General features: G+C 42.3%; 1 protein-coding gene across 13 annotated transcripts in view; it reads left to right on the forward strand.

Annotated features, from left to right (window-relative positions):
- ESRRG (estrogen related receptor gamma) overlaps positions 1-27,202 on the forward strand; it is a 390,416-nt gene that overhangs the window by 18,377 nt on the left and 344,837 nt on the right. For 4 of the 13 annotated variants that reach the window (XM_014252904.2, XM_088052399.1, XM_014252903.2 and 1 more), the window contains exon 1: positions 437-574. The exons of 2 other annotated variants lie outside the window; for them this stretch is intronic. Coding sequence is in view for 3 of the 11 variants with exons in the window: in XM_014252901.2 (XP_014108376.1) it covers positions 9,990-10,087 (98 nt within the window). In the remaining 8 variants the exon portion in view is untranslated. Of the gene's footprint in view, positions 1-433; positions 575-9,871; positions 10,088-27,202 lie in introns of those variants that run through there. 7 more of the 13 variants (XM_014252901.2, XM_014252900.2, XM_088052396.1 and 4 more) reach the window with 4 other exon arrangements.

The raw sequence follows: 27,202 nt of genomic DNA on the forward strand, positions 1-27,202 counted from the left end.
GGCAGCCCCCGCCGCGCCCCGGATTTCCTGTCCCGGCTTTTCGCTACTGCGCCTTAAAAAAACCAAAAAATCAAAAAAAAATTCCGCATGCGAAAGAAACGTGCACGTACCCGGTAACGAGCCCAGGAAAAACCCGGCCGCTTCCCCCTGCTCCTGCCAAGTTATCATTGGGAACACAGGCAGGCGCCGTGACGTCCCGGGTCAGGCCGAGTGCGGACCGGCGCTACCAAGGCGGCAGGGAGGCGCGGGGACGCCGCCGGGGCCGGGACCGCGGGGCCGGGGCCGCCGCCGCCCGCCCGCTGCCGCTCTCCGCCCGCCGGGCCGCGCCCCCCCCCGCCGCCGCCCCCCCCCCCCCCCCCCCCGCCGCCGCGGCCCCGCCCGGCCTCCCGCCCGCCGGCGGCTCCCCCCTCGCCGGCGGAGGTCGCGGGAGCCCAGTTAAAGGAGGCGTGTGTAAAGATTTTGCAATGTCCCTGCATGGTGTTGTAGACTTTCCTAGCAAAGAAACCGGCTTCGGCTTCTTTAAAATCCCCGACGACTCACCTGATTAACCTGCCTGCGGTTCTGAGCTGACCAGGTAAAGCGAGCCCCCGCACCCCGCACCCCCCCGCACCCCCGCCAGCTGACATTGCATGGGGGGCATGTTTGTGCTTGGAGATGAGCCGCTGCCAGGAGCGCTCTACCCCCCCACCCCCCTCGCCCCATTCCACCTTCAGCCCTTGCCAATTGCACTTGCTCAGAGTCATTCCCCCAAAAAATCCAGCTTTGGAAAAAGCCGCACGACAGCACCGGCCACCCGGGGTTCAGTGGCTCTCGCCTCTCGGACAATTATTTAGAATTACTGGCCCGGGTGTGTGTGGGGAGGGGGGTGGGGGGGGTGGGGGGAAGAAGGGAAGGAGAATGATGTTTTGGCTGCTGACAGATCCTACCCCGCAGGTTTTGTGTGTGTGTGTGTGTGTGTGTGTGTGTGTGTGTCCCTCCCGCCCAGGGTCAGGAGTGCCGGGAAAGTGACGAGGCTTTAGCCAGCAAGAGTTTGAGGCCGGGGTCCCGGGGTGGCTCCGGCGGCTGCGAGCGGAGCAGGGGGACCGGACTCTGCCAGCCGGTGCCGGGGCGCGCGTGGCTGTGGCGGCGGCTGCCCGTGCCGCCCTGCCCCCCCCGCCGTGCCCTCTCGGGAGCCCCGAAGTGTCCCGGCTGCGGCGCGGGGCGAGGCCGGCGGGGGGGCCCGTCCTCGTCCCCGTCCCTCCCCCGCCTCTCGCTCCTTCCTGGAGCACTTGTGCGGGCTGCCGGCGGGAGCGGAGCAGGCCCGGGGAGAGGGAGCCGTGCCCGGCGGGCGGGGGTCAGGGCGCTGCGCTGCCGGCCGCGGGCTGCGGGAGCGGCGGCGTGGCCGCCCCATGCGGGACGCGCTCCGCGCCGCCCGTGCCGGGGTGTCGGGACCCGCGGGCGGACGCGCGCACACAAAGGCGGCGGGGCCGCGCGCTGCCGGGATCAGGAGGGGCGAAGGAAAGTGTGCAAAGTCCACGCACTGCCCGCTCCGCCTGGCACTTAGCCCTCCCAGCGCCGGCCGTGGGGAGGAGGGGGCGTTTGGGGGAGCGGCTGCCTGTGGGGTCTGAGTGTGACCTGGCGGTGAGGAGTTTTTTTTTTCCCCTTTTGTAATTTTTTTTTTAAATTAATTTTATTTTTAATTTCACCCTGGTCATTAATGCCATGAAGGCATGACTGATCTGGAGGTACATGTTGAAGTGCTGCAGGGGATGCACTCTGTGTACTGGTTCTAGTTAATATGTTTTTCATGATCCCAGAGAAAAGAGAACTGCATTTAAGAGATGACTAAATAATGGGGGAGGCAAGTAAAAATGAGTAGAATATAAAGGAGACGAAAATGAAGGTGAATGGTAGTGTGGGAGGGCAGGCACTGAGCAGCTTGGGCCTCTCTTCTGTAATTCTCCCCCTTCCTTATACCATTCCCCTGTCCCACTGCACCCCCCACCCCCTGGAATAGTATCTTTTCATGCTATTAAGGATATTCTAACAGTAAACATAACACAACAGAAAAATAGATTACACCCCCCCCCTTCCCCCCCCTGCTTCAACCTATCACTGTCTGACTGTCTGTGACTGGGAGGGAAATCCAAGTGCCCTTTGTATAAACCCACCAAAGTTTTAGGCATTTATTAGCTACACTGTTTAAAATACAACATATAAAACTTGCTTGATACATTTCATTATTACTTCCCTGTTTTATTTCAGAGGACAAAATGTTCTGGTGTAGTGTGCCTCCCCTCACTTTCAGAATGGGAGTAGTTTACAATATAACCTACATTAGATTATACATGGTGCGTGCATAGCATTTCCACAGAAAATAGTCAAAGACTTAGAATGACGAAGCGACTCATGTGGTTATGATCTTCCTTGTCTTGGGAGCATCAAGGTAGCTGGGGCTCAGCATGCTGGGGAGGGGGGCTCCGTGGTGTGAGGTGTTTCATGTTGGTGCAGGAATCTGGCAGGTCTCCTTTTAGAGGACTTTAAAAATGTGCCGGGGGCAGGAGAAGGTAAATATGACATTCAGCGTGCTCATTATCAAAATAAGGAAAACAAATCGATTGCATTAACTGTCTGTGCAGTATCACAGTTATTCCAGAGTATTTTGTCAGAAATTAAAAGGTTACCACTGGAGTACTATATCCATATCTCCAGCCTGGCACCACTTATTACTGCAATGGTATTTCAATATTAAGTGATCTTAGAGATACTTCGTCTTTCATTTTGAATCCCGAATTTGAATCAGCATTAGGATGTCAGGGCTGTGTGATAAGGTATAACAAACTAAGTAGACAGCTGAAGGGCTCCTGGTGAAGGTGTTGCTGAGAAGGATATCTTGGGCTGTTCGCAGTAACCTTGTTTACAGGGACATTTCAATTGCAACCTGAATTTCAGTGAGAGGCTGCCTGGACTAATGCCTGCATGTCTGAAACCCATCACGAGTGTCGTTTGCACTCTAAACCTTCTCTCTGCCTTCCTTGCATAATTGTAAAAACTTTTCTGGAAGGTTAGGATGATTTTCTGATATGAAAATTAAGATGTTTTCCTAAGAGGAACACTGCTCTTTGAACTCATGTACATTAGCAACAAAGTATTCATGAGGTTTGATTTTTTTTTTTTGTTCTCTGATGTGTCAGGATCAGTAGTTGCACCAGTCTTTTTAACTTCAAGAATATGGCTTTGATTTATTATATTTTAGCCTCGGTGGTTTCAAACATATTTTGCAGCACATGAAGTCGGTTCAAATCAGAATGTGAAAAAGAGGCATATAGTAACAAGGAACAGTTTTGTAGTGATCTGCTAAATTTTTGTTTTCTTTTCCTAAAGCTGTTCCAGGAAAATCACGTGAATGTAGCGAGTGGGTGCTAAATGCCAGCAGCCACATTGATGAAGAAAAATGCTGTTGAAATACTTTGGAATAATAAATAGGATATGTAATGGTCAACCACAAGATAAACATTTTACACGGTGTTTTTATGGCTCTAAATTGGCTGCATTGTAAACCAAGCTCACTACTCTATTAAGTCATCAGAGTTTTCAATTATTTAAGATTTTCAGTCAGGCCATCTAATACAGTCGTCATCATCTCCATCAGAAAATTATGCGTAAGGTTGTAATTCCTTGTTGTTGCTATGTGAGGGCTTTGTTGTGGATGGCAGTTTAATTTTGACTTATCAGGACAAATATTACAAAGCATGCACACAGGAAAAAAATGATGTGGAAATAGCCCCAGCCCTATGAAATGGGGATAGTTACGGCGCTGAAATGTACCTAATACAATTTGAGATCCACTCACTAAGAAACCTTGACAGTATCTGCCTTGCAGGTACCGTGCATTTGGAAATACTATATCTCCATTTAAATGCAGATCTTCAGTTTTCTCCAGGGGGCAGTTGGCGAATCTTTCGATTGAACCACCGGTACTAGAAAAACTAACTGAAGATTTACTCATGAACAAGAGACCCTTTCAAGTCTGCTTTTTTGAAATAATGATTATAAAATTTCCTAATATTGCAATTTTATATTGATTTTGAATGCCTTTTCAGAAGTCACAGAGAAGGAGTAGTGCCTTTTACTCAAGGTATGCCAATGTCTGCACGCTTGTTTAGCAATCCTAACAGAAATAACTGCTACAGATAACTTCTTTGTTTTTACATGGCTATTGTGTTTGCATGTGAGTTTTGTCAAATGGACAGAGCAGTCTTGCTTTGATTTTGACCTAGATTCCTCCTGATTATTCCAATACAGCTAGTACCTGCTTATTTCCCACTGTGAAAATAGGAGAACAACTGTTGATGGTATCTAGCTGGGGCTGCATGGGCAGTAGGCATGCATGTCCAGTCCCCTCCCCTCCTCCTTGCTGGCTTCCTTAGTAATTGATAAAATAGCACTGGGAGGGTCAAAGAGGGTGCTAGCCTGTATTTCCCCTCCTGTGAATTTTCATTCTTTGAGGGTTTGAGTCAAAGAAAATAGTGGGGAGACAAAAGAGTAGAATGAGTGAATTTATTTCCATCTCCCTATTTGGCGTGAAAATTTTACACGCTTACAGGGACGAACAGCGCCATAAAACAAGTCACTCATCCACCTTATTCCATATTTGCTAGAAACTCAGTGTCAGCAGGTGCTAATCCTCCTCAGAGGGGTTTGTACCATCTAGTTTCTAGTCCAGTTTTCTATATTGTTTGTCAGCTCTTTAGTTTGCAGTAACCCAAGGATTGAATTAAATGCCCAGGACCCAGGGAATGGCAGCTCCCTGCCTGGGATGCCGGCATCACAAACTACCTGAAGCAGCACAGGCAGTAGGTCCTGATCTTTTCTGTGCTGCAGTCCATGCACTCTATGCATTCCTGGCTGCTCCTGTCTTCCCACCGGGGGCAAGGGTGCTGCCTGGAGATTCTGCCCTTGTCCCTGTGCCAGAGCCTTGAGACTGGAAATACCATCCATATTATGCTTACCTGTTAATGGCGTATAACCCACTGCCTTCAATACCCCAGAGAAAACGTGCACTTCAGCCTCTGCGCGGAGTTCAGGCAGATCTGCAAAGTCCAATCTTACGTGCACCAGCGTTAATGGCAGAGCTCCCATTCAGCTTAATTGATATTCCTGTAAACATCTGCAGGTTTCTGTTTCTAGTGGAGGCTACAGCTGGGTGGACTTCTTACAGGGATGTTTTGCATATCGAGGTTGAAAGGGAAGTCGAGCCTGATACATTAACTTATCATCTGTGTCATTCTCTTGACATCATTTGGATTACTACAAGCATAAATGACAAGGAGATTAGGTGCAAGATCTTCACACACACATCCTTTTTTTAGCATGTTGATCAGTGGAGATGTTACTTCTCTGAAAACCTTGTTCTAAGTCAAGTCCAGGCAAGCACAAACCTGTGCATGCATATACAAGTGGAGCAAGGCCTATCCTTTATAATACATTTTTTTTCCCTTTAATATCTAGGCAAGATCTCTTATTATAACTCGACCATTAGGGGAAAGAAAATGGAACTTTTCTCAAACAGCTTTTCTGTTGGGGAATCTAGTGGCAGTTGCTTTGAAGCATGTGTAATTGATTATCATACATTTATTTTAAAAAGGAGACATAACAAGGAATCTAACATGATGTTTTGGAATATATCTTCTCCCCACAATGTTCTTGAGGGAAATGTAAGGTTGCAGGCATCATTTCATGCCCTGTATGTTTTTGAACATAAATCAAAGAAATTGTTGGAGAGTTATAGATGTTCATAGCAACTGTAGCTATAATAAACACATGCAGTATATATTTTCCAAGCTATTTTGTATGGGTGAAAAGCTGAAGCTGGCATTTTGTACGAACAATTCAACTTAATCACTGAAAATTTATTTCCTAGTTAGGGTGGTTTACCAGTGTAGCATGAAGTTGTACACCTTCGTTTAAGTTCATCTGGTTATGAAGGCTCAGTTAAAATTGGAAAAGAATTTAAATTGGATCTCGATACCTTGAATGAATTATTCCCAATGTCAAATTTATCATGATGCCTCCATGGTGATATTTACATCTATATTATCACCTGTATTGGTTTCAATGTGTGCTGGATATTTTAGAGAGCAAATAAAAGATAAGAACAGTGTGAAAACCCAAACAATTTTAATTGTACTCACAGCACAAAATACGAGTGTGTTTAATACAATGGGACAGAGAATCTTGAATGATTGAGTAGTGCAGAGCTGCTAATGGGAACAGCAAGTAACTTAGGCATACACAGTTCCAGATGATTATATTAGTTTTGGTTTAAAGTCTTGATAGATGAAAAGGAAAAAGCAACTATTATGGAGGAATTTTAGTGAGAAAAATATAGCCACTCATTTTGTGATGATGCAGAAGGTATTCTATATGTTGATTAGGATCCATGTGCATTTAAAAGTTAAAAAGAAAATCCAGTAGTCACAGTTATTATGTATATGGATAAACTGAGAAAAGGACACATTTGGGATCTGTGCAGGAATCAGACAGATTTAGATGAACAGTTTCAGACTTAATATTTAAGCAAAGTCCTAAGTGTCTGAATAAAACAGGTAGGATATGTTTCTTGGAGCCTCTTTGTACTATTGGATTCTGAGATTGATAATTAAAACTGACACAGCTTATTGAAAATTTTGAGACTAGCTGAAAGGCGGGACTTTTTTAAAAGTGTCACTATGGTTCTGCTGGACTTCTGTTTCATTGTGGTCACCTTCAGTTGTTCCTCTAGATACAAGAGCCACAAATCTCTCTTTAAATGAGAAACTGTGTCTCTTATTACTTGACTGCTGGAAACAAGGTTTTAAAATCTTAAACAAATATTGGTGTAAAAACTGAAAATTTATACTGGTTTAGTAATTTGTAGTATTAGCTGTCAGTGTCTTCTTGATGATATGTTTGAATTTTAAGGCCATCATGAATTAAACAAGCATTCTATATTGTTACAAGTGGCAGATGTCAGGAAGATAGGGCATGGCCCATCTTGGACACCTGTACTAGTTTGGACTTTAGAAGAGCAGGCAGTGGGGTTGGCTTCCAAGGGCCACCCTTTCTATTGAGGATAGGATGTATGGAGACCTAGAGCTCCTTATGTCACATAAAAGAGTCAGCCTCCCCTTCATTTTTCTCCTAGCTCTTGCTCCCCATCCTCTCTGAACATATTTCTGTGGTCCTGCCTTAATAGCCAGACTACTTTGCTTTGCCCTCTAAAAGTTGGAAAATAGGCTTTGAATTGTTACTATTCTCCTTGCTGGATACAATGCTGTGAAAACAAAATTCAATGAGAAAATCAGAAAGGAGAGAAAAGGGCAGACAGGGAGCTTCAGGCTGAGGTGTATCTGGGAAGACTGGGGGGAGAAAGATCTTGCAATTCCAGTTGGTCCCATACTCGGGACCTGTGTATATTTTTACAAAAGAGGGTAGCTGAAGCAGCTGTGTCCCTGGATCTGTGTTGACCCAGCTGTGTCAAGGGGGCACAGTTATATAGGAGAGGCAAAGAAGAATGGAGTCAAACTTGGAGGGGGATGTCTTTCAGCCTTGACAAGTGCCAGTGGGTCTGTGTGGGGTAGTGCAGCATTCACAAGTCTCAGCTTTTCTGTGCTGACAGTTGGGTATTTAGAAGCTGTTGAGGAGGAACTTCATTCACTGAAATTCCTGCTTCCACTGTGATATTTTTTTTTTCACTTGTCTTAAATTAGTGCCTTGTGTTTCACCTGGCAAAAGAAACTTGTTTCACTCTGTGCTGAATTTCTGACAGAAAAAAAAACCCTCTTCTGCTATACTAGAGTCAAAAGGGACCAGGTGGACAAGTGCTGTGAGTGAGTGATGTGTGGTGTGGGCAGCAGGCTGGGCACTAGAGCACAGAGAGCAAGCAGGCGGTTCAAGGTCACTCATGGCCCTTCGTATGGCACATCTGGGAGCAGGGTGCACAGCTGTGAGCTTTAGTCCTTTACTTTTCTCCAGCATGCAATCCCTTTCTCACAGCTTGAGCAACAGAGGGAGAGAAGCTGTGCTTTTGCAACACACATTAAATATGGTGGTGTCAGTTCAGGCATGGAAAGGTGAGGTGGTGTGTTGGTGGTAACGTGGGCAGTGAGCCCTGCCTCATAGCCAGGATTTTGAGTGGCTGCCTTGCAGTGTCCCTTGGGGGAGAAGAGCAAGATTAAACCTGCTGATGCCACCACACACTTTCATTTCTCTGGTGTGACACTGTTCAGGTGTGGATGGGATCCTTCTCCCACAGGAGAGAGACAAATCTGGGAGAAATGCAGGTTGAATCAATATGGTTACCCTCCTGTAAATGATGCCTACTTTTAACAAAAATTATTTTGGATGTTTCACTCATCAGATTTTGTTTGTTCTTTTTTATTTGAAAGGAGGTGAGGACATGAGCTATGAGTGTCTCAGAAAATTGGGCCACAAGCCCTTACACTTGTTTGTGCTTGTGAATGAGTGTGTGCACACATGTGCAACGTGCGTACACAGACTTGGCTGTTGTGTATGCACTGGATCTCAATTATTTTGCTGTTTGAATCACAGAGCATGTTGTCTTGATGTACTGTCAGTTTTGGTTTCTGCCCTTTGAAATAAAGTTCAAAATATTAAAGAAATAACATGCAATATACTAGTAGCTAGAATAGTCACAGTGCCTGAGGGGAAAAAAGGGTGGTGATTAATTTGTTTTACAAATGCCCAGGAAAAAACCCTCAACTCCTCCTAACCAAACCCTGCAATGGTGCATTTTTAAAAGGGATTCTTCTAAATTTTTTTCTGAGGTTTTCTGACTATCTTGGAGAGAGAAGTAGGTCCTGTTTGGGAAGCAGCATGCAAGCTCTACGGTCATGCTCTGACTGAGTGCCAGGGGAATGTGTGGTCCCAGTTGCTCTTTGGAGAATCACCCTGGGCTAAATGGTGAAACAACTACATCTGAATGAATTATTGATAATTCTTTAACATCAAATGTGAGGATGTGTTTGGAGTATTGCTTCCCAGTTAGGAATTTAAATAGTTCTAGCGATGTATTCTTTTTAAATGTTGCTTTTCTGGTCTTACTAGTTTGCTTGGACAGCAGTAAGAGCTGCAGAAGCTGGTGCAGGTTCTGCCCATCCCCGGTTTGGTTCTGGAGGGTCAAAGCAGGAACTAAGGGGGCACGAACAGATATTTGGAGCCACACTGAAACTTTTGTCAGAATACCAAACATTGCAGAATTTGGGATGTTGTGCTCCATGGTTTTAGTCCAACAGGGGCCAGGCTGGATCTGACTCTAGATAAAATACTAAATGAAAAGAATGAGCCACCTCCCACTCCCAAAATCTTTTAATTTGAACTCTGTATCAGAAAAAAAAAGCAGCACTGAGCAGTGCGTGACTGATGCAGGGCAGGCTCAGGATTAATTTAGGATAAACAGGATGCCTGTTGCACTTAATTTAGAAATTCTAAGGCAGAAAATGCTTTTGAGTGCAGCTAACAGCTTCTCATCTGCAAATGCCACAATCAAGACATAGCAAAAGGTATTGTGGCAAATTCTGCAGTTCACAGTCCTGACACAGTCAGAACCTCCTATTATAGTGAGGAAGACTTCTGCTTGTATCACGGCTGCCTGGGATGCAGGATTTCAGAGTGGCATTAATAAAAATAATACAATAAATATACAATTTCAAAAGTCCTGCAGGACTTGCAGCAAATGCCGGTGGTTTGAACTGGATGAAGTTGTCAAAGGTTGCTTTGCTCTCCAGAGCCTGGCAGTAGCTCCACTGAAATGTGATGCCATTGGTTTTCAGCAAAGGTTTCTTTCTGCAGGGCTGCAAACAGAGATCAGCTGCTACTGTGTATACACAACTAGGGAGCAAATCAAGCAGCACATCTAAGCAGCCTTTTTAACCCTGAGACTTTCCAAGATTTCTTCTTCACGCAGGAAGTTTCCTTTATATTGTCAGCTGTAGCACTTTGCTCATGTAATGAGATCAGAGCTAGAATCACTGCTGCACAGTAGAAAGACTTCCTTAAGACATTTGTCCTTGAAACTGCACCAAACTCTTGGAAGAACCCAGAACCTGTAAGTATGTATGATATAGGCAACAATAGCACGGTGCAAAGCTGCAATCAACCATTATACAATATCCGATTAGCAGAGCAGGAGGGATTTCTTTTTTCCGATGTTATGTTACATTCATTTTCAATTTGTTCTAAGGAAACAAATCAATTCGGGCTTCTGATACAGTGACTTTGCAGTAGATGAGCTAGTAGTAATATGTTTGATTTAACTATTTGTTGCTGTCATGTAGCTTGTGGGACAAATAGCCATCAAACTGTAAAGAACTTTTCTTATGTTTTTAGGCATTTTTAAAGGATTTGGGGGTCCATCTTGCAAATAAGTTTCTGCTTTGCTCTTTGATTTTGGCAACCCCACCCTACGCCAAACTATAAATAACAAGGCAAACGGAATTAGTCCGTATTGTTCTTAGGTGGCAATAAAATATATTTGTTTGCAGGCTTAATTTAGTCGTTAACAATGTTGCTCTGTTTGGGGTGTTTTTTGTCTTAATTGGATTCTACTCAAGGCTGTCTATTTTGTGTTTTACTATCTTGTCTGTGTCTGTTTAAGTTACTTTGCTGGGACTGCAGTCTGGTTAAACCTGTATTTAAGCACTATTTATATTCCAAACACATTTCTGGTGAAATAAGTGTTTGAGATTTTTATTTTTTTTAAAGCCTTGAACAGTATTGTTGTATTAGCAGTGAGCGCCAGAGGAGGCACAACATGGATGAATGTCAGACATAGACCTCATAACCCAAGTCTTCCCTGTACTAAGTCTGACCCAAACGTGTCCACTTTGGCAACTGCAAGTAATAAATACCTTGAGCTCCCTTTCAATAAATTTTTCATACACAGCGATACTTCTGTTTATCAGATTAATTTCTCCCAGGTTAGCCTGATTGATAGCTGGATTGTGGTTTCTTAAGAGCTTTCTCCATGAAACCCCACTGAAGAGCTGCATTCCATTTAACCAGTGAATGTAAAAACTGGTAACCATGGATTCAGCCACCACTAACTGTCGAGAGCAATGACTTGTTGTAAACAATACAAATGAGCCAGGATAGCAGAAGCAACCAGACATGAAATTATTTTAATAGAAATTACGGTAAAGGTCATGTGATACTGTATTGGCTTGAATTCAGTGTTAAAGGGAAAGTATTTCAGTTTTTCAGGTTTGATTTAAATGCACATCTCCACTGGCTTCACGTCTGTGTAAGACCTCCAGAAGGGCAAATGAAACAGTTCTTTGGAAAAGCCTCTGCTTAATTGTACATTGTGACTTAGGCCCTGACCCTGAAAGGATCCTGTAGGAATAGCTACAGTATGCGAAAAATCAGTGGGATTATTCCATACTAAAAATTAAGTATGTTTGTAGGATTCAGACCTTTTAAGATAAGTTAATAAGAAAAAAAATACATTCTAAGGAAATAATAACCTGTCACTAAAGGTAAGTAATGGAAATGCAGGTTTTACTGGTGGTGTGTGGTTTGACTGGAGATTTTTGTTTGCTTGTTTCAATAACATTAAAAGAAGTTATATGTATCCCTTTGTTTTTAAACATTATGACTTTAATTTCTCATCCAATGTGCCTCAAATCCTTTTCCTAATTTATAGCCTCTCTTTTGGAAAACTGGTAAACCATGGTGTCAGCTATTATAATATAGCATGGTGATAGGCACATGCAGATCGCATGAGCAGTCGTGTGTCTTGTCTCAGGAATTTCCATCCCTACAAAATCTTTGCTGACTCCCAGCTGTCACATGGCTGTCACTCACAAATTCTAACCATAACCAAATCCTCCTTGCCTGGGCATGCGCTCACCAAACCTCTGTACATACCCATAGGCACAGGCACCAATCAGTCTCTGCTTAAGCACCTTCTCTGCATAAATGGGTCTCTCCCCCAAGCCTGCTGCATTCCACTAATGTTTTTTCCCTCAATTTTTTTCCTGGGTGCTACTTCCTTGTGCCTGTCCTTTATAAGGAGGAACCTGGAATAGGAATAGTAGGCATTAAGAAATGCAAGCAAAATTAACTCTGTGTGTTATTTAATATAACATTCCAAACTGGTGTGAATTTAAATTCAAAACTTTCATGCCCCCCTAAACTTCTTCAGGAAAATTAACCCTTACTGTTCTGTAGGCAGAATACTGTCACCTTGCAGTGTACTGACTTACTGTTTTGCGTATTTCTATTTTATGACATTTGAATACTTTGTAAAATTCAGATCGTGACAGTCCTAGGCTGGAACTTTGGTTATTTTTATTTTTCTAGGTTATTTTTATATTTCATATATGCTACATACATCTGTGTTGTTTTACCAGTAATTTCGATTTATGTATTTTTCAACCAGAAATATTTCAAACAATTCTCATCAGTCTCTTACAACTGACCAGTCTCAGCCAAGCACAGGTTGCCACTAAAATACATAGATAGATACAGGACAAGTCTTGCTCTCCCTATCCTGAGCTGCCTTGCCAGACCAAGGAGGCAATTGCTCATGTGAGTTGGGAAGGTGAGATTTAGTTTATACACAGATTAACAGCAGGCAAAAATAGACTGACTTCTATTGAAAACAAATACTTTTGAAAATGAAAGGAAAAGCATTTTAACAGAAATATTTGGGGAGGGGGGGGTTGGTGGGTGGGAAATGCCAAATTGCAAAGTATTTTCTGTTGTTTGACTTTGTGCATGTTAAGAGTGTAATGGTATCCTCCTGTGTATCAGAACTGTCAGTATATTAACATTTTACCAAAAGGGAGGAGGTGGCTGGACAGGAAAGATACCACCTTGACTTTGCGTCTTTATCCTGGAAAGGAGCCAGAGCTGAAAGTAAAATGCAGGTGAAAGCACAGTGAGACTCCAGACCAATATCCAAGTAAATCAGGGAAACCACACTAGCCTCCTTACCATGAGCTGATTACAAAGCATCAGTAATTTCTTCACCCCTTGAAAACCAGGTGGGGGCTTCATCAATCATTGAGCCTGCCAGAGCAAACCACATTTCAGTCTGGAGGGGATAATGCAGTGCTCAGGAAGGAAGGAGTGCACCATGACTCCATGGACTTCATGGCATGGGAAAATGGGCAGTTTTCCTCTTCTTAAAGTATCTTTGGCGTCTTTACGATCTGCGACATACGTGCCTATTCTGCTCTCCTGTATTTTGCATTGAATACTGATTTTGTAATGCAAAATTTGCAGGAGTTAGTGAGTGAGCTGCCAGGACTCTTTGCCCATCTGCAGATGATAAGAACTGGGAAGCAGGTCCCTTTGTTTCTCCCATGGTTTATAAAGGTCAGATGCTGGTTGATGGGCAGCTGTAGGAGAATTTTCATTTGAAGCAGAACTCTGGGAAGATGTATTTGAATCCCCAGAATGGAGACCTCAGTGTTTTAGCCATAGAGGAATTTCAGTTATTGCAGTTAGTTAAATGTTGCAGTGCATGCCTGGGATCTGGCAGAAATATTTACCATTAAAATAATTTGTAATAATTAATGATATCTGTTTTGTGATACCAATACTACAGAATAGTAACAGTAAGTTACATTTTATTGTTGTAATTCTATTCTACTTTTATGCCAAGATCACTTTTATCAGTAAGACAGTTTGTATATGAAAATATCTTATTTGCAGTCCTTTCAACTAAATTCGAGGGGGATAAGTACAGGCACCTTTAAAAGGATTTGTGATATAAAGATGCAAGGTGTAGGGAATGTAGGGTAAACTGTTATCTACATCCACTCACACTTTACTTCATGGTTGAGACAGCCAACAGCACTGCAGGTAAGTGAGGAATAAATAGATAACTTTTGCCAGGTGGGTTCCTGGTTATTAGAAACTGGACTGAAACTACTTAATTCCATGGAGCATGGCAAACTAGTTGGCCACTGAATAACAGAATATTGTCCTTTGAATTATTAATTCTTTGCAAGCATTACAATGTTTTATAAATTTCTGCTCCTTTCTAGTTGTACCTCTTAGCTGGTGTGGGGAAGCGAGGTGGTTTTTTTGAGGACTTCTGTAGTCATTTTGTCTTTTGAACATTTCCAAATGTGCTTCTTCCTATGAGTTATTGAAGGCCTGTGATTTATGGGTTGTAATGTTCTCCAGGTCAGCATAACTGTCATAGGGTCTAAAGACAGGACTGTGATCTGTATCAGCTGCATTAACTTTCCATTAACTTTCCGTGACTAGAACACGTCTTTGATTATTCTGCATTATTCCTTTGTACAAAATAAGGTCGTTCTCTGTGTAGTTTAGTTTTAACAGAACCAGACTGTCACTGACCATCAGCTTTTGCATGCATAGACTCTCTCCTTCCTGGCAAGGCTTTAGGCCCAGATCCACAAAAGGATTAGATGCTTTAAGTGGGACTTAAGTGGGATTTAGGCATTGAAAGCCCAAACTGAGATCCTCAATATCCCCACTGAACTGCCACCTAACCTTAGAAGTTGCCTAACCTGTGTGAGTGCCTACGTTTTCAATATCCAGCTTTCCCAGGTGGCCAAAGATGTACTTTGGATGTTCTCAGGCACTTCCATCCTGACAAGGTTGAGCCTCTCTGCTCCTATCTTTCCCCTCACATCCCAGTGGATTTCAGAAAGTGCAAACTCTTGTTGCGAAATGGTGGATTTCTGTGTGTGATACCTCTCACTTTCTCCAGCTGTGTCCTTGAAGGAAAGGACCCTCCAGTAGGTTTCTTTCAGGAGCAGCCTGAGAACCTTGAAAAAGGTATAGAAAATAAAAAATTTGAGTATTGCTGCTTAAAAATGGAGATCCTAGACATGAAGTGGGGCTACACGAGTGTGGCCTTGGCCTTCTCCTGCTGGCAGCATTGGATTGTTCTTGCTTGGTGGTGGCTGCTCCTGAGTTGGGTGGCACAGGAGGCACAGGAGTAACTAGCAGGGCTGAGGGCTCCATGGCACAGGCACAGCACCTGAAAGCTGGGTACTGGGATGTGAAATTAGCATTGCTCTCAGAGGTTTTCTTGGACAATCCAGGCCCTGGTGTTTTGTAACAGAAGTAATGGGAGGAAGAGCTCTTTTCTGCAAGAAGTCACTTAGGGTTTCACCTGCCTGTGATACATGGTGGATATTTTGTTTTTTGAAAGCCAGACTTATTGGGGTGTTCCACGTGCACACCCAGAAATAATAACCACTTTTTTTTGGGCTTCAGTCTTCATTTCTGGAGCTGTGGCAGGATTGATAGCTGTCTCGCTCTGCGGAGGCCTAAGCAAATGTCTTGTTAGTAGCGGAGTAAGTGGTCCTGTGCCATCACTTATTTCTCAGCTGTACTGTGACATTTCATGTCTTCTCAGCCATGTCTGTTGTTTGTTTAAATCCTGCTCAGTTCCTTGATTTATCAGTTTTCTGTAGATTTTTGTTCAAGTAGTCCCAAATGCTATCCTATTTCAAATAGATGCATCCTTATCAGCAAATAGTCTTTCATCAATAGCTTTAACTCTTTCACATAACTCTGCATATGTCCACTTTGACTTCTCTTCTTTAAAATGGTGATTTTTTTTTTCTCTAAAGTGAGGACAATATTTATGAAATCTCTTAGAATTTCTCCTGAATCATTCTGTCTTTTGTGACAAAGTACCTTTGATCCACATTATTAGATAGGAATATTTTCTTTTTTTCTTCTCTTACTTTTTTTTTTCTTCCTTGAGAGAAAAAATTCTTCTTAGGGAATCCCTAGTTTTTTAGTTTGTCAAAGATAGCCAGATAGAATAATCTCAATATGATTTCTTGCTGCTTTTGATTTATGGATGTGTGTACAATCCTGAAAACAGAAACTCAGAATGTAGAACATATTTGTATAGAAGTATAGCCTCGAAATTATAAAAGCACAAAAAAGATACGTTTGTAAATTTAGAAACTGCAATCATGACAAGCCTATATACTATATACAGTGAATAACCTTAGCATGTAATAACAAGTGCAGTGTTTGTTCCTTTAAAAGCCTAGAAGTATGTATATACAGGTAGGTAAAATTTGTAGGACTGTCTATGATTATGACATCTTAATAGCTAAGGATATTATTCATGTATTTTTAAAACTGATACATAAAGATCTATTATTTTAATGGAGAGTATATGTTGTAAATTAACCTGTAACTTTCAATCTTTTCACTTTGTGTTTTCATAATAGCATGCTTGAATTATTATACATTTATTTTGGCATTTTAGTGCATCCAAACATTGTGAGCATTAGTTCATCATACATCATGAACATATAACTATTGTATGGAACCAATTTTAGGTATAGGAAGTTCAGCAAGTATTGTGCCTTGGTGGTTGCCAGATCACTTGCATGCTTGCTAAATCCTATGCACAGTGCTTCCGTTTGCTGGGTTACTCATTGAGCTTTTAATAGTCAACTTAATTTTAGTTAAGGTTCAGTTTAGTAACTCTTGCAATTAATGGAAAATATTGTCAGCATTCATCTGGTAAACCATATTACTTATGAAAGGCACACATGGGGTGTGTGTGGAGGTAAAGGATAACAGAGCGATTCTGGTGGATCCCATTGTGACTGGCCTTTAAGGGTAAATTACAGAACATTTTAATCATTGCAGAAAATGGAATCTCGAGTTTGCATGTAGGAGGAAGTTTGGTCTCCCTTGCTCACCATTGCTTCCTGCACTGACAGCGGCTCCATGCAGGGGGTCCCTGGCTGCCTGTCAGGCTGTGGGCTTGTCCTAGTTTAGGGCAAATTAGGAAGGAAAACTCCAAATGGGGATTTCCCCAGGGAAATGCCCCTCCCCACTAACTGGTCCGGGAAAAGGAAAAAAAAAAAAAATCCTTGGAGAGAAGTGGAAAAAGCTGTTTATTTAACAGAAATTGAGTAATATTAAATAATAAAACCTCTTGCTGTTCGATGGGATGGCAAGTCTAGGAAGAAAAGTCCTTTTCATGTGGTGTAGCTCGGCTCGCTCAGTCCCTTATCAGTCCCTCCGTCGCTGGAAAGTGCCGAGGCCCAGGCCCCGGTGGGCCACAGGCGTGAGCTCCCGGGGTTTGGCTGGGTGTTCAGTCCAGAGCAGGCTTGCACAGATCCAAGAAAATTGGGAAAAAAACAAAACAAAGGTCCAGGGAACTCCTTTGCCTCAGCTAGCTAGAACTAACTAAAAGCCAGAGAGAAGCTCTGTCCCGCTGTCTGTCCGTGCTGCAGACACCACAGTCCAGGAGCGGGATGTGTGGGAGTGATGTTTTTCCTTAACACAAACTGCGCGCTTCTTCTTCCCCGTCTTGCTCTCAAAGCCAGTCTTAAAGGTGCAGAACTTAATATATAACATAAACCAGACGATTGGGGATACCAGTATCATAAAGTCACCCCAGGACAGGGCTTCACGTAAGTGCTGGTGAGGTGCTGCTCCTGAGAAGGGCTTGGAGCCCTCACAAAAGCAAGGGTTCCTATTTGCAGGGCAAGCTTTTGAGCCCCATCTTGCTTGTTTGCTTTTCCTTTTTGAAAACAACTGAGGTATCAGAGGCAAATCTGCTGTTTGACTCTTCTAAGGCAGTTTTATAGGTTGTTGAATGGGTACAGGTAGAGGACTCCAGGTGAGATTTTTTTGTCCTCATATAAAGCAGTGATATGATTTCAGCCAGCCTGTTAGTGTCCTGAAAAATTACATACTGGGGACAATAACCATAGCTAAGGAGTTACTTGGAAATAAAGGCAAAGGTGCAAACCAAATGCAGCAAGAGAGCGTTTTTCCTTTTTTGCCAGATGAATGGGTTAAAATGGATGCATCTGTCTGATGTTACTGGAAAACGAAAGCCATGTGTTCCCCCAGGATGGACACTACAAGGACAGCTACAGCAGTGTCTTGTCCTGTCAACAGTGCTCATGTCTGATCTGGGATTTCTCAGATCCGTAAAAACTCAAAATGTGTGCCTCTGACAAAATATGTAGAAATTGTATAACAGAGGAGTCACAAGGGCATATGCTGTCTTTATCATAATTGTGTCTCTTTCTCAGAAGTAAATGCCAGTTACTTCTGAGCAGAGGGAAATTCAGGAGTGCATGTCCTGGTCCAGTCTACTGTGCTACAAGCCACTGTCCTGAACCTGTGTTGCGTGTGCAGGGTCCTATCCCAGTTAGAAATACACTGGTTTAAATAAAGGTAATAGTATTTTTTTGCCTTAGAAACCGAGTGTAGAAAAGTAGAGACTGTTGATAGGCCCCCCCATTGAGTTGGGTGAAGAGCAGACAGAGGAAAACTCTGATTTGTAGAAGAATGTAGGAAAGTGAAGATCTCTGCATATGAAATCACTCTCTAGCTGTAAGGAAAAGCATATGAGATACTGTTTGGCTTCACTGAGATCAGTGGGAATCACTCTGGATATCACTGTAGGTTCTGCACACTCGGGTGCTGCTCTTGCCAGTGACAGAAACCCCAGCAGAATCCTCACCATTGTGTTAGGTTTGATCTTTACAGGAAAGGTATCACTGCTGGTAATACTGTGGAATAAAAAATTACTGCCAAAGACAGGGGGCTTAAAGCTTTCTGTTTTACATTTTAACCCTGTTATTCTCAGTGGTACCAGTATAGAAATTGAAACATCCTTGGGACTTTTTGCAAAGGAGGGTAAAAATGTTGTCTGTTTCCCCATTTTTTTCCAGTTACGGGAAACTAGGGATCAAGGTTTTGGATGCTAATCACAGGAGGCCTTGAAAAATGAAAAAATAGCAAAATCTACCTTAGAAAAATAGTTGTTTGTTTGTAAAGTTGTGTGAACTTCTTGGCAGAAAGGAGCCATAAGAAATTCCAGGAAGTTATTCCTCAGTGACAGAAGTCTGTATTTAGGTTTCTGTTAGTCTCTTTTATTTATAACAAAACCTTTGAATAGCATTTCCAAGATGTTCAGCTATCAGAAACGAAGTGATAATGAGGACAGAGGGTAGGTCATGAGTCTGCAAATAAGTGTGAGATGGTGAGCTTAACCTACCAGGTGAAAGAAAAGTCAGTATAGCAACTGCATGAGCACTTCAAAGCATGCACCTAGTTTGCTGCACTAACTTAATTATCCCTGCTATAGATATGTTTGACAAGCATATCTATAGCCCAGATCCTGTTACTTCTCAGTGGGAAATATCAGAAGGCTTCTGTTTGGTTGCCAGTTGACTGAATCCTTCCTTCTACTTTCTTGCATTAGTCTTTTCAACGACTTTGCCTACCTCTTTGCTGATCTGATGAACAGAAACTTAGCTCTTTCTGTTTAATCGTGGAGAATATTGTAAGATGGAGAATGATGCAGACGGATGGGATGGGTGTAAAATGACTTTTAAGTAAGTCTCATGAGGATTTAATCCTATTTTAATCAAATACTGCCTGAACCAACCAAAAATAAGCTTTTGTCACTCTTGCTGAATCAACCGTATTCTGGTGTCAGCACTATTTCTCAGCAAGCATCTTGCTTTCTCTGTGTAATAGTACAGGGTGTTTTTGAGCATCCCAGTGTTGTCAACTTTCTCCACAAGCAGTGTGATGTGAAATGTAAAGAGACAGGAGTATCCCAGCTCTTCCATTGCACAGAAATGCAAGCTAGTGCCCTGTTCTTTGACACTAAAACATGGCCTGCTGTTGGCAAGCTGTGGGATTTAATAGGCAAAAACCGTGGGGAACTTTTCAGCTTTTTAGTCTTTCTGCTTCTGTAGAGTCTGTTACGCAGGGAGGTGCAGCTTTTAAACGTGGTCATTTTTAATTCCTGTCCCTAGAGTCTGGCTGACAGATTGGGAGTGCGGAGGACGGGAGTGGGCTGAAAAGACAAGCTGAAAACACAGGATGTATACATACATTAAAATGGAGCAAAACAAAAATAAGCTAACTTAGGTGAACACAGATGGGATCTGTTTCAGGGCCACTCTTAACACCTGTTTTAGATGGCCTGTGGTGAAAATCATTAGCTTAAAAAGATGCTATTTATGTCTTCCCTGAACTGAGTTTACACAAACACCAACAGTTCTAACTGGAGAGAATGGAGATCAAATTTTCTTTTTTTTTTTTTTTTTTTTTTTTTCTGTGTGTGTGTGTGTGAACAACAGTATTTTCATTGCAAACCTTAAAAACCTTAAAAAACCCCAATCAAATAAAAAAACTTTGACAAGTATTTGTTTTGATATGCTGTTTATATTAGCTACAAACCTTGATCAGAAGCCCAGAGGCATTGATTTATGCAAAACATTAAGTTGTCCAAGAAATATTTAAAAATCATCAATGTGGTTTCATAGGTGTAAATCTGTAATCAACCTTCAGCATTTTGAGGTGTTACTGTGGGTTCCCACTTTTGTAGCAAAGACCAGAAGTTGTTGACAGAAGCTTTCTGATTTGAGAGTGCAGGTTAACATAGGAATGTTTTATCAGCTGACTTTGCTCTCCATGCAGATTTTGACAGGTCATGCTGAAAGTAAGACTTTGAGCTTTCCAAATATTTCTGCGCCATGTTGGCATTTGAATTTTGTTATGAAACAGTCCTTCTGTGATAATTTCTGCAAGCTTGTCTCTTTTGGAGGAAGGCATTGACTTTTCCCTATTTTTGTGAAGCTCTTTATGGTTTTATCTTTGTTTCTTCTATCATCATATTTTTTATTTTTTCTTGATTGTTAAACCTTCTTTTTCCTAGTATCAAGGTTTTGATAATAGGCATTTGTAGCTTGATTATTGGCTACATTCCTACTGTAACTGAAAGGAGGACTGCATCTTGCATGAAGTATTACTTGCACATGTAGTAGTTAGATTAACATAGATGCATGATAACCTGTTACTTTTCTACACAGAATGTCTGAAACAATGTATTAAAAGCAACCAGTGCATAAGAAATGAAGAAAAAACTATTCCTTTAATGCACATATCCAACTCTCCATGCCAGCTGCAAGAGAATTGCGCTCATACTTGGAGGTAGTGATGCAGTCTAATGGAAAGGGCAAATGCCTAGGAGTAGCTTGCATTCTGCCTCTTCCCAGTCTGCACAACTTTGTAAAGTATTTTGAGATTTTTGGATGATAGAAAAAGTTAATTACTATTTAAGCCTGCTTATTTAGATAGTAGGCTTCAGTCTGTATTATTTTTGGTTTGTGTATTACATGAATGGAGTGTGAAACTGCTAGGTGAGTCTTTTGTTCTTGCATACGGCACTTCCCTTTGGCCTTTTTTTCTGGCTTAATTTTATTGGGTGGTAAAGAATACAGTAGTTACTTGAGCAATGAGGAGGTGCATAAAGAGCAAGCATATTGAACTGTGAACAAGAGGTGTTTTTTTGTGTGCCTCTGGAAGAGTGACGACCCTCTTCGCTTGTTACTGTGGGGCAGTGACAGGTGCGTGCTGTCCCGTGATTGTCCATGTAGCTGGTACTTCTTCAGTGTCCAGTAATGTGCTCCCTGTCCTGTTTTGCTAAAAGGCCACTTATCTAAATAGTGACAGGCAATCTAAGGGTAGCTCCAGAACCCACAGATGCCAGATCCGTATTTATGGCTTTAATAGTTTCTGTGCAGCTCAAAATCATAGGACAGGACTTCCAAACTTCCACCATCATAGAGGCACTTCACCTGCTGTGCAATATCATGGCTGCAGCAAACCTCTTTTCTATCTGGACTGTGCACAGAAGACCTGTACAGCAGCTCAGGTAGCACAGGCTGCCCAAATACTCAGTTTGCCCTTCTCTCTGGGATGAGGGCAGCAGGCTGGATTTTTTCCATATTGGCATGTAATAGCTCACTTAGTACAAGAAACATGCAATGTAGTTGGAGAACCTTGCTCTGAGTAATCATCTGTAACTGCAAGTGAAGATTTCTAAAAGCAGATCAGTAATCTGGAAAAATTGTATATATTTTGTTAAAGGAAGTCTCTGAGCCACGAAGAGATGGATGTTGGGAAGAGTAGTCTGGGGAATTGTCTCTACACGCCTGCTCCATGACCTTCACTAAGCATCTGCTGTTTGCCATGGGCCTGGACAAGCCAATCAGCCTAAGTGGCCCTTTGGTTTCACCTGCTGGGGCCATTCTAGGTGCAGCAGGGCACAGATGACCGTGAATATATCAGTGTGTGTATGTGCAGGGATGGCTGAGTGGGCGTTCACGGGGGAGTATACAGCAGTGGGCACATAACTGCAGCACATCATAATCCCTTTTCTGATACTTCCTCTTATTTTCATGCTTTTTTTTCAATGTTCTTGACTAATTAAAGATCAGCATATTCAACAAGCTCATTTACCTTTTGTGTGTCTCCTGCAGAGAGAACCTAAATGCCTGCAATTCTAGCCTTGTGTTTGTAATTCAGTGTGTATGGTTACCAGAATGCCATGGACTTTTAATATTGTTATTATTGTTATTATTTTGTTTAATTTACTTCTTGGTTAAGAAGTAAATTAGGCCAGGCTGTGACAAAAAGGGATGGTCTAAAACTGATGCTAAATAAATAGTCTCTTAGCACATCAGAAATGGAGAAGGGACCCTTGCATCAGTTTTAATGTCTTACAAAGTGGCGGATGACACTTCCCTTCGGTGTGGAATGTTAACGTTGCCTTTGTAAATGCCAGAATATGTTATCCTGTGTCACTGTGACATCACCTGCTCATTTTTAAGGGACTGTTGCACCTCTGAATCCTAGGGGCTTCTGTAAAATATTATTTAGTTAATTCAAACCCATACTTGTCTCCAAAATATCCTTATCTAGAGTTTCTACAAAGTCTATAGAGGCTTGATGCATGATGATTTTTTTTTTAATCAAGCACCTGCTTTCTTTGCCCAGCTCAGTTATGCAGCAAGGTTGTTTTTACAGTATTAAGAAGTGAGCAATATATTCCATATGCCACCAAGCTTTGTAAAGAATCCTGCTGATGACAATTTCACAGCTGCTGAGAAATAGGCCAAGCCTTCCCTATAAAGTGACGGTAAGGAAAAGAATATCCATTCCATTCGTATTGGCCATGCATCCTTCCCAACTTTTTCCCTCTTGAAGGAAAATGTTAGCCCTTCCGAACTATGGAACAACAGATGGTGACAGAAACTAATTTCTACTGCAAAGCCATTTGGTCAGGAAGTATCAAAAAATGTTTTGGAATTGTGAAAATGAATTCTTGGCTGCAGGGCTACCAGCAGCCTACTAGAAATGAGACATGAAGCAACTGCTTAGCAAACCCGAGAGCCTGCTTGGCCCTGAGAGAAATGGCTTTGGTCAAACATTTTGGATATTAAGAACTTAATATACGTGGGGTCTGGACTTCAAAAGTGTTCTGAGTCTTATAGATGTTATATGGATTAGGTTGTTAATTTCTGGTCACTGGTTGCTTGACCAGCTACCAAGAAAGTAGCCTTCAAAATATGCAGAGTGACCTCCAGCTGAGACAAGCTTAATATAGCTCCTCCTGGCCTAGTCAGGTGGAACCTTCCCTTTTGGCTCAGCCGATTTGCTGCCCACAGACCATGAAAGTCCCAGGGATCTGGTAACATGCAGGGACACAAAATTAATGCAGAAACAGCACAGACCACTCTACTCACAGGTTGTGTTTAGTAGGTTGTGTGTGTCTGCAAGTGTGGATGCAGCAGGTTCCTTTGGACCTGACCAAATGCATCTCTTTGGAGAGCAGCTGAGAAAGAGAATTTGTTTATTTTTTGGAAGTGCACCTTAGATGTCTGTCTGTGCCATTAACTCTCTGAAATAAACAGCAACATGTTTTTTCCCTCAGAATATCCATAGTGAGTCTTAGCCACTCCTCTAGAAAAGGGTTTGAGAGAACGCCCCATACATGTGGAACATAAACTATAGTAGCTGAGCCATCTTGTTTTATCTATTCTGTTATAAACGTATACCAAATCGTACGTTAATGTCATGTCACCAGAAACACAGAGCAGATGGAAGTATCTTTCCACATATTGACTCATGTTACTCTGATAAAAGGAATTTGTTTCTCTCCTTCTGTCAAGCCTGCTAGCCTCTGGCAAGGGATGCAAGCCTCAGTGAGGAGAACTTTACCAATAATGTTCAAGTGACCATCTGATTAAAATATACTATCATTGGCCAGTATGGATAGCCTGCACAAACAACTGTTTGGAGTAGCCAGTTCAGCTTCTTATGTCTGCGTAAGGTAAATTAAACCAGGTAGTGTTGTTTCAGGTTGAGGAGACTTTGAGGATTTAACCCTTGAGGAAGTAGATATTCCAATTTTATAAGGATCCTTTCAAGGCCCCAGTATTGGGCCCTTCAGAGACTAATGCCAATAAAGCAAGTGCCAGGTCTCTGAAATGTACGTTATTATAGAAAAGTGACACCCCCTGAACTTGAGTTGCAAATGCTGTGTATTAGCTACCAAAAATACGATTTGCAAAGCGCCAGGAAAATCCTGACAAATAAAATAACTAGAGTTGTGCCGTGAGCATCTGAAAAGCAGATATCCTCTGTATTTCTGTTTGTGGTGAGTGGTATTTGACTTGATGAGAGCACAGTTCCCAGATTGAAAACACGTGAAGCTGAAGTCAAAAGGGAGTCAGTGTAATCATTAACTGACTCACCTTCTAGATGTGACAAGTAATGAACCATTCTAAACTTGCCTGGAGCTTTCTTTGGGACAATACCCACAGGGGAAACCCTCTTATGCTCAAGTGAAGCATTATCAAATGGGCCCTCTATTTTCCCCAAATGCCAGCTCTTTTCTGTCTTGTCTCTAACCACCTGAGGACATATAACTGCTGATCTCAGCATCCCAGCCAACATTTGCATCTCAGGGCTCAAGTACAGGATAGTAAAATCCCCAACACAGCCATTTTTACAAAAATTGCATATGCTTTTTGTTTGCTTCTTTTTTTCTTATTAGCCTGCTCCCACAATAGGGAAAGTGTTTTAACTGCCCGTGCTGGGATTTTCATGTTAGTAAACCTCTTTAACCAGCATTTGGCTCTTTCCACTTTCTTACTTTGATTTGGATGACTGCCTGAAGCACCTGCTAATGGCCTGAAGCGTTGGAGCTGAAATTTGCAGTTTGTGTCCCACGCTCACTCTGTTTTGTTACCTGCCTTCTGGAGCACCTGCTCCGTGGTCTGGGCTCAGGAGCCTGCTTTCTACCTGCTGACAGCAGCACTCCTCACAACTCTTCTCAGCTTTGTCCTGCACTTTGTCCTGCTCTCTGTAGCCCTTGCTTCAGCTTTGCCCGCGTCTTCAAGGTAATATCAGCATGTGCTGCATGTTCTAGTGCTTGAGGTAAGAATGGTGTTGCCCATGGCATGTAGGAACAAAGGTGATGCCCATGTAAATTGACGATTGTGGTCATCTTGAAACCTTTGCTGTGGCATTCACCGGCAGAGATTTTTAGTTTTTAAAAAATAGGTTTTATAGGGAAATTCTGAATTAGGCCAGCTGGCTGAAATCAGCTTCTAATTCAGCAAAGGTCAGAAGCCACATGGCAATTCAGTGTTCTGGAAACACAAGAAAAAATGTGTACACTTAACAGAGAGGGACCAAAAGAACCTCAAAAGACCAGAGGAACACTCTTCCCTTTCTCCTGCACCCGCTGCCTTTTGAGAATCTGCATGCTTTTCCATGAGATTGCTCCTTATGCCTACATATAGAGAAAGCTTTTAGAGGTAGTTCTTTCAGCTGTGTGAGAAAATCCTCCTCCCTGTCAAGGGGTAAAGCTAATGGAGGTTTTCAGGGGTAACAACTTCCAACAGGAAATTTTCTTTCCATTCTACCTTGGGAAGCATTCGTATTTTCCCAGAGTCTTGATCTGTGCCAAAGGTATTGTTTACATGGATCTCCCCTCTCCTAAAAGGTGATTTTGTTTCTGTGTTAGAAGGATGCTGTTAACGGCAACAACAGAACTCGAGTATTGGCTTCCTCCTGGTCCCCTTGCTGACAGGGTCATCCTCTTCCCCAGAGAGCTGTATTCCTTAATGCAGCCACGCTGTGCCCCCCACCCACCTTTCACATTGGTGCTGGTGCCTGTGTTGAACACTGAGGGTTGTTCATACCAGAGACATATGCTCCTGCAGAACTGGGCAGGGCAAGGATTGATTTTTTTTTTTTTCCCCTACTTGCTTTCCTTTGATTGCCTCAAAATAACCCTAATTAATTTTATGGAGAGTTTAGTGTGCTCCCATCATGGGATTGCTCTTTGTGCAGATCTCTTGCATGCTATATTTAGGTATGGTTTTTGGAACACCATGTGACCCGAATCAGATAACTTCTGAACTACTAATCATGTCTTTGACACTGACTCCCTCCATGGCTTTGGGGCATTTTACGGTTGTTTTCTTATATACAGAATGAAAACAGATATACTCATCTGCCTTGTAAGAGCTTCTGCCGGGGTTAACAAATATTTAAGACATTGGTTTAAACTAAATTTGGTTTTAGTGTTTCTACTGTAATCTTAGTTTTATTGTTTCTTAGAAGTTTACCTTTCTAAAATTATTTGTTTCCATCTTAGTTTTCCTTAATGGATGCTGCTCTTTCACCATTTTAAAATAAATTTCTTCTGTGTTGTAGATGAAAATAGGGCAAAAAAGAAAAAAGCTAAATGCCCTCATTTCCTGCCCCACACACATTTTCTTCCTATGTTTCCTAGTTGATTGATCCATGGAGATGAGAAGCCCAAAACATTGACCTGAACTATTTCCCTGTGTGCTAGCTACATCCCCTTTTTAACATGGGAAGTTAGTTAGTTAAAGTTGGTTTTTTCCTGATTTTTTGTGCAGCTTGACTTGTATTCTGTCCTCTTGCACTGCTCGAGGCAACTCCAGCCCTGGAGGAAGCTGAGTTCCCTTTGGCCCCACATGCAGCATGGCTGGGATTTGGAGCCTGTGGCCCATTTCAAGGCATCATCTCTTTGTTGTTCATGTCCGTAATTGCTGCTTTCTCTGTCTTGGGTACTTCTGCAGGGAGCTGCAGTACTGGGATTTCTTCAGGCTTCACCTTATTATGCCCTAACCCTTTAAGATCTTTTCATAGGCAAATGGATCAAAAAACCTGTTTGGCCTTTCAGTGGTAGGAAAGGAGATCAGTTTGACCAGGTAGCTAGCTGGATAAAGAAGAGGAGAAATTATGGCTATGCTTCCCATCCTTTAGGAAGTAGTGAACAGAGAGGAGAGGATTCTTCCTTATTTAAGTCAAATTTATTGTCTAATTATAAATAGTAGCT

Source organism: Pseudopodoces humilis, chromosome 3, assembly GCF_049639895.1.
Source record: "Pseudopodoces humilis isolate 2021_Gansu_Grassland_sample_001 chromosome 3, ASM4963989v1, whole genome shotgun sequence".
NCBI lineage: Eukaryota > Metazoa > Chordata > Aves > Passeriformes > Paridae > Pseudopodoces > Pseudopodoces humilis.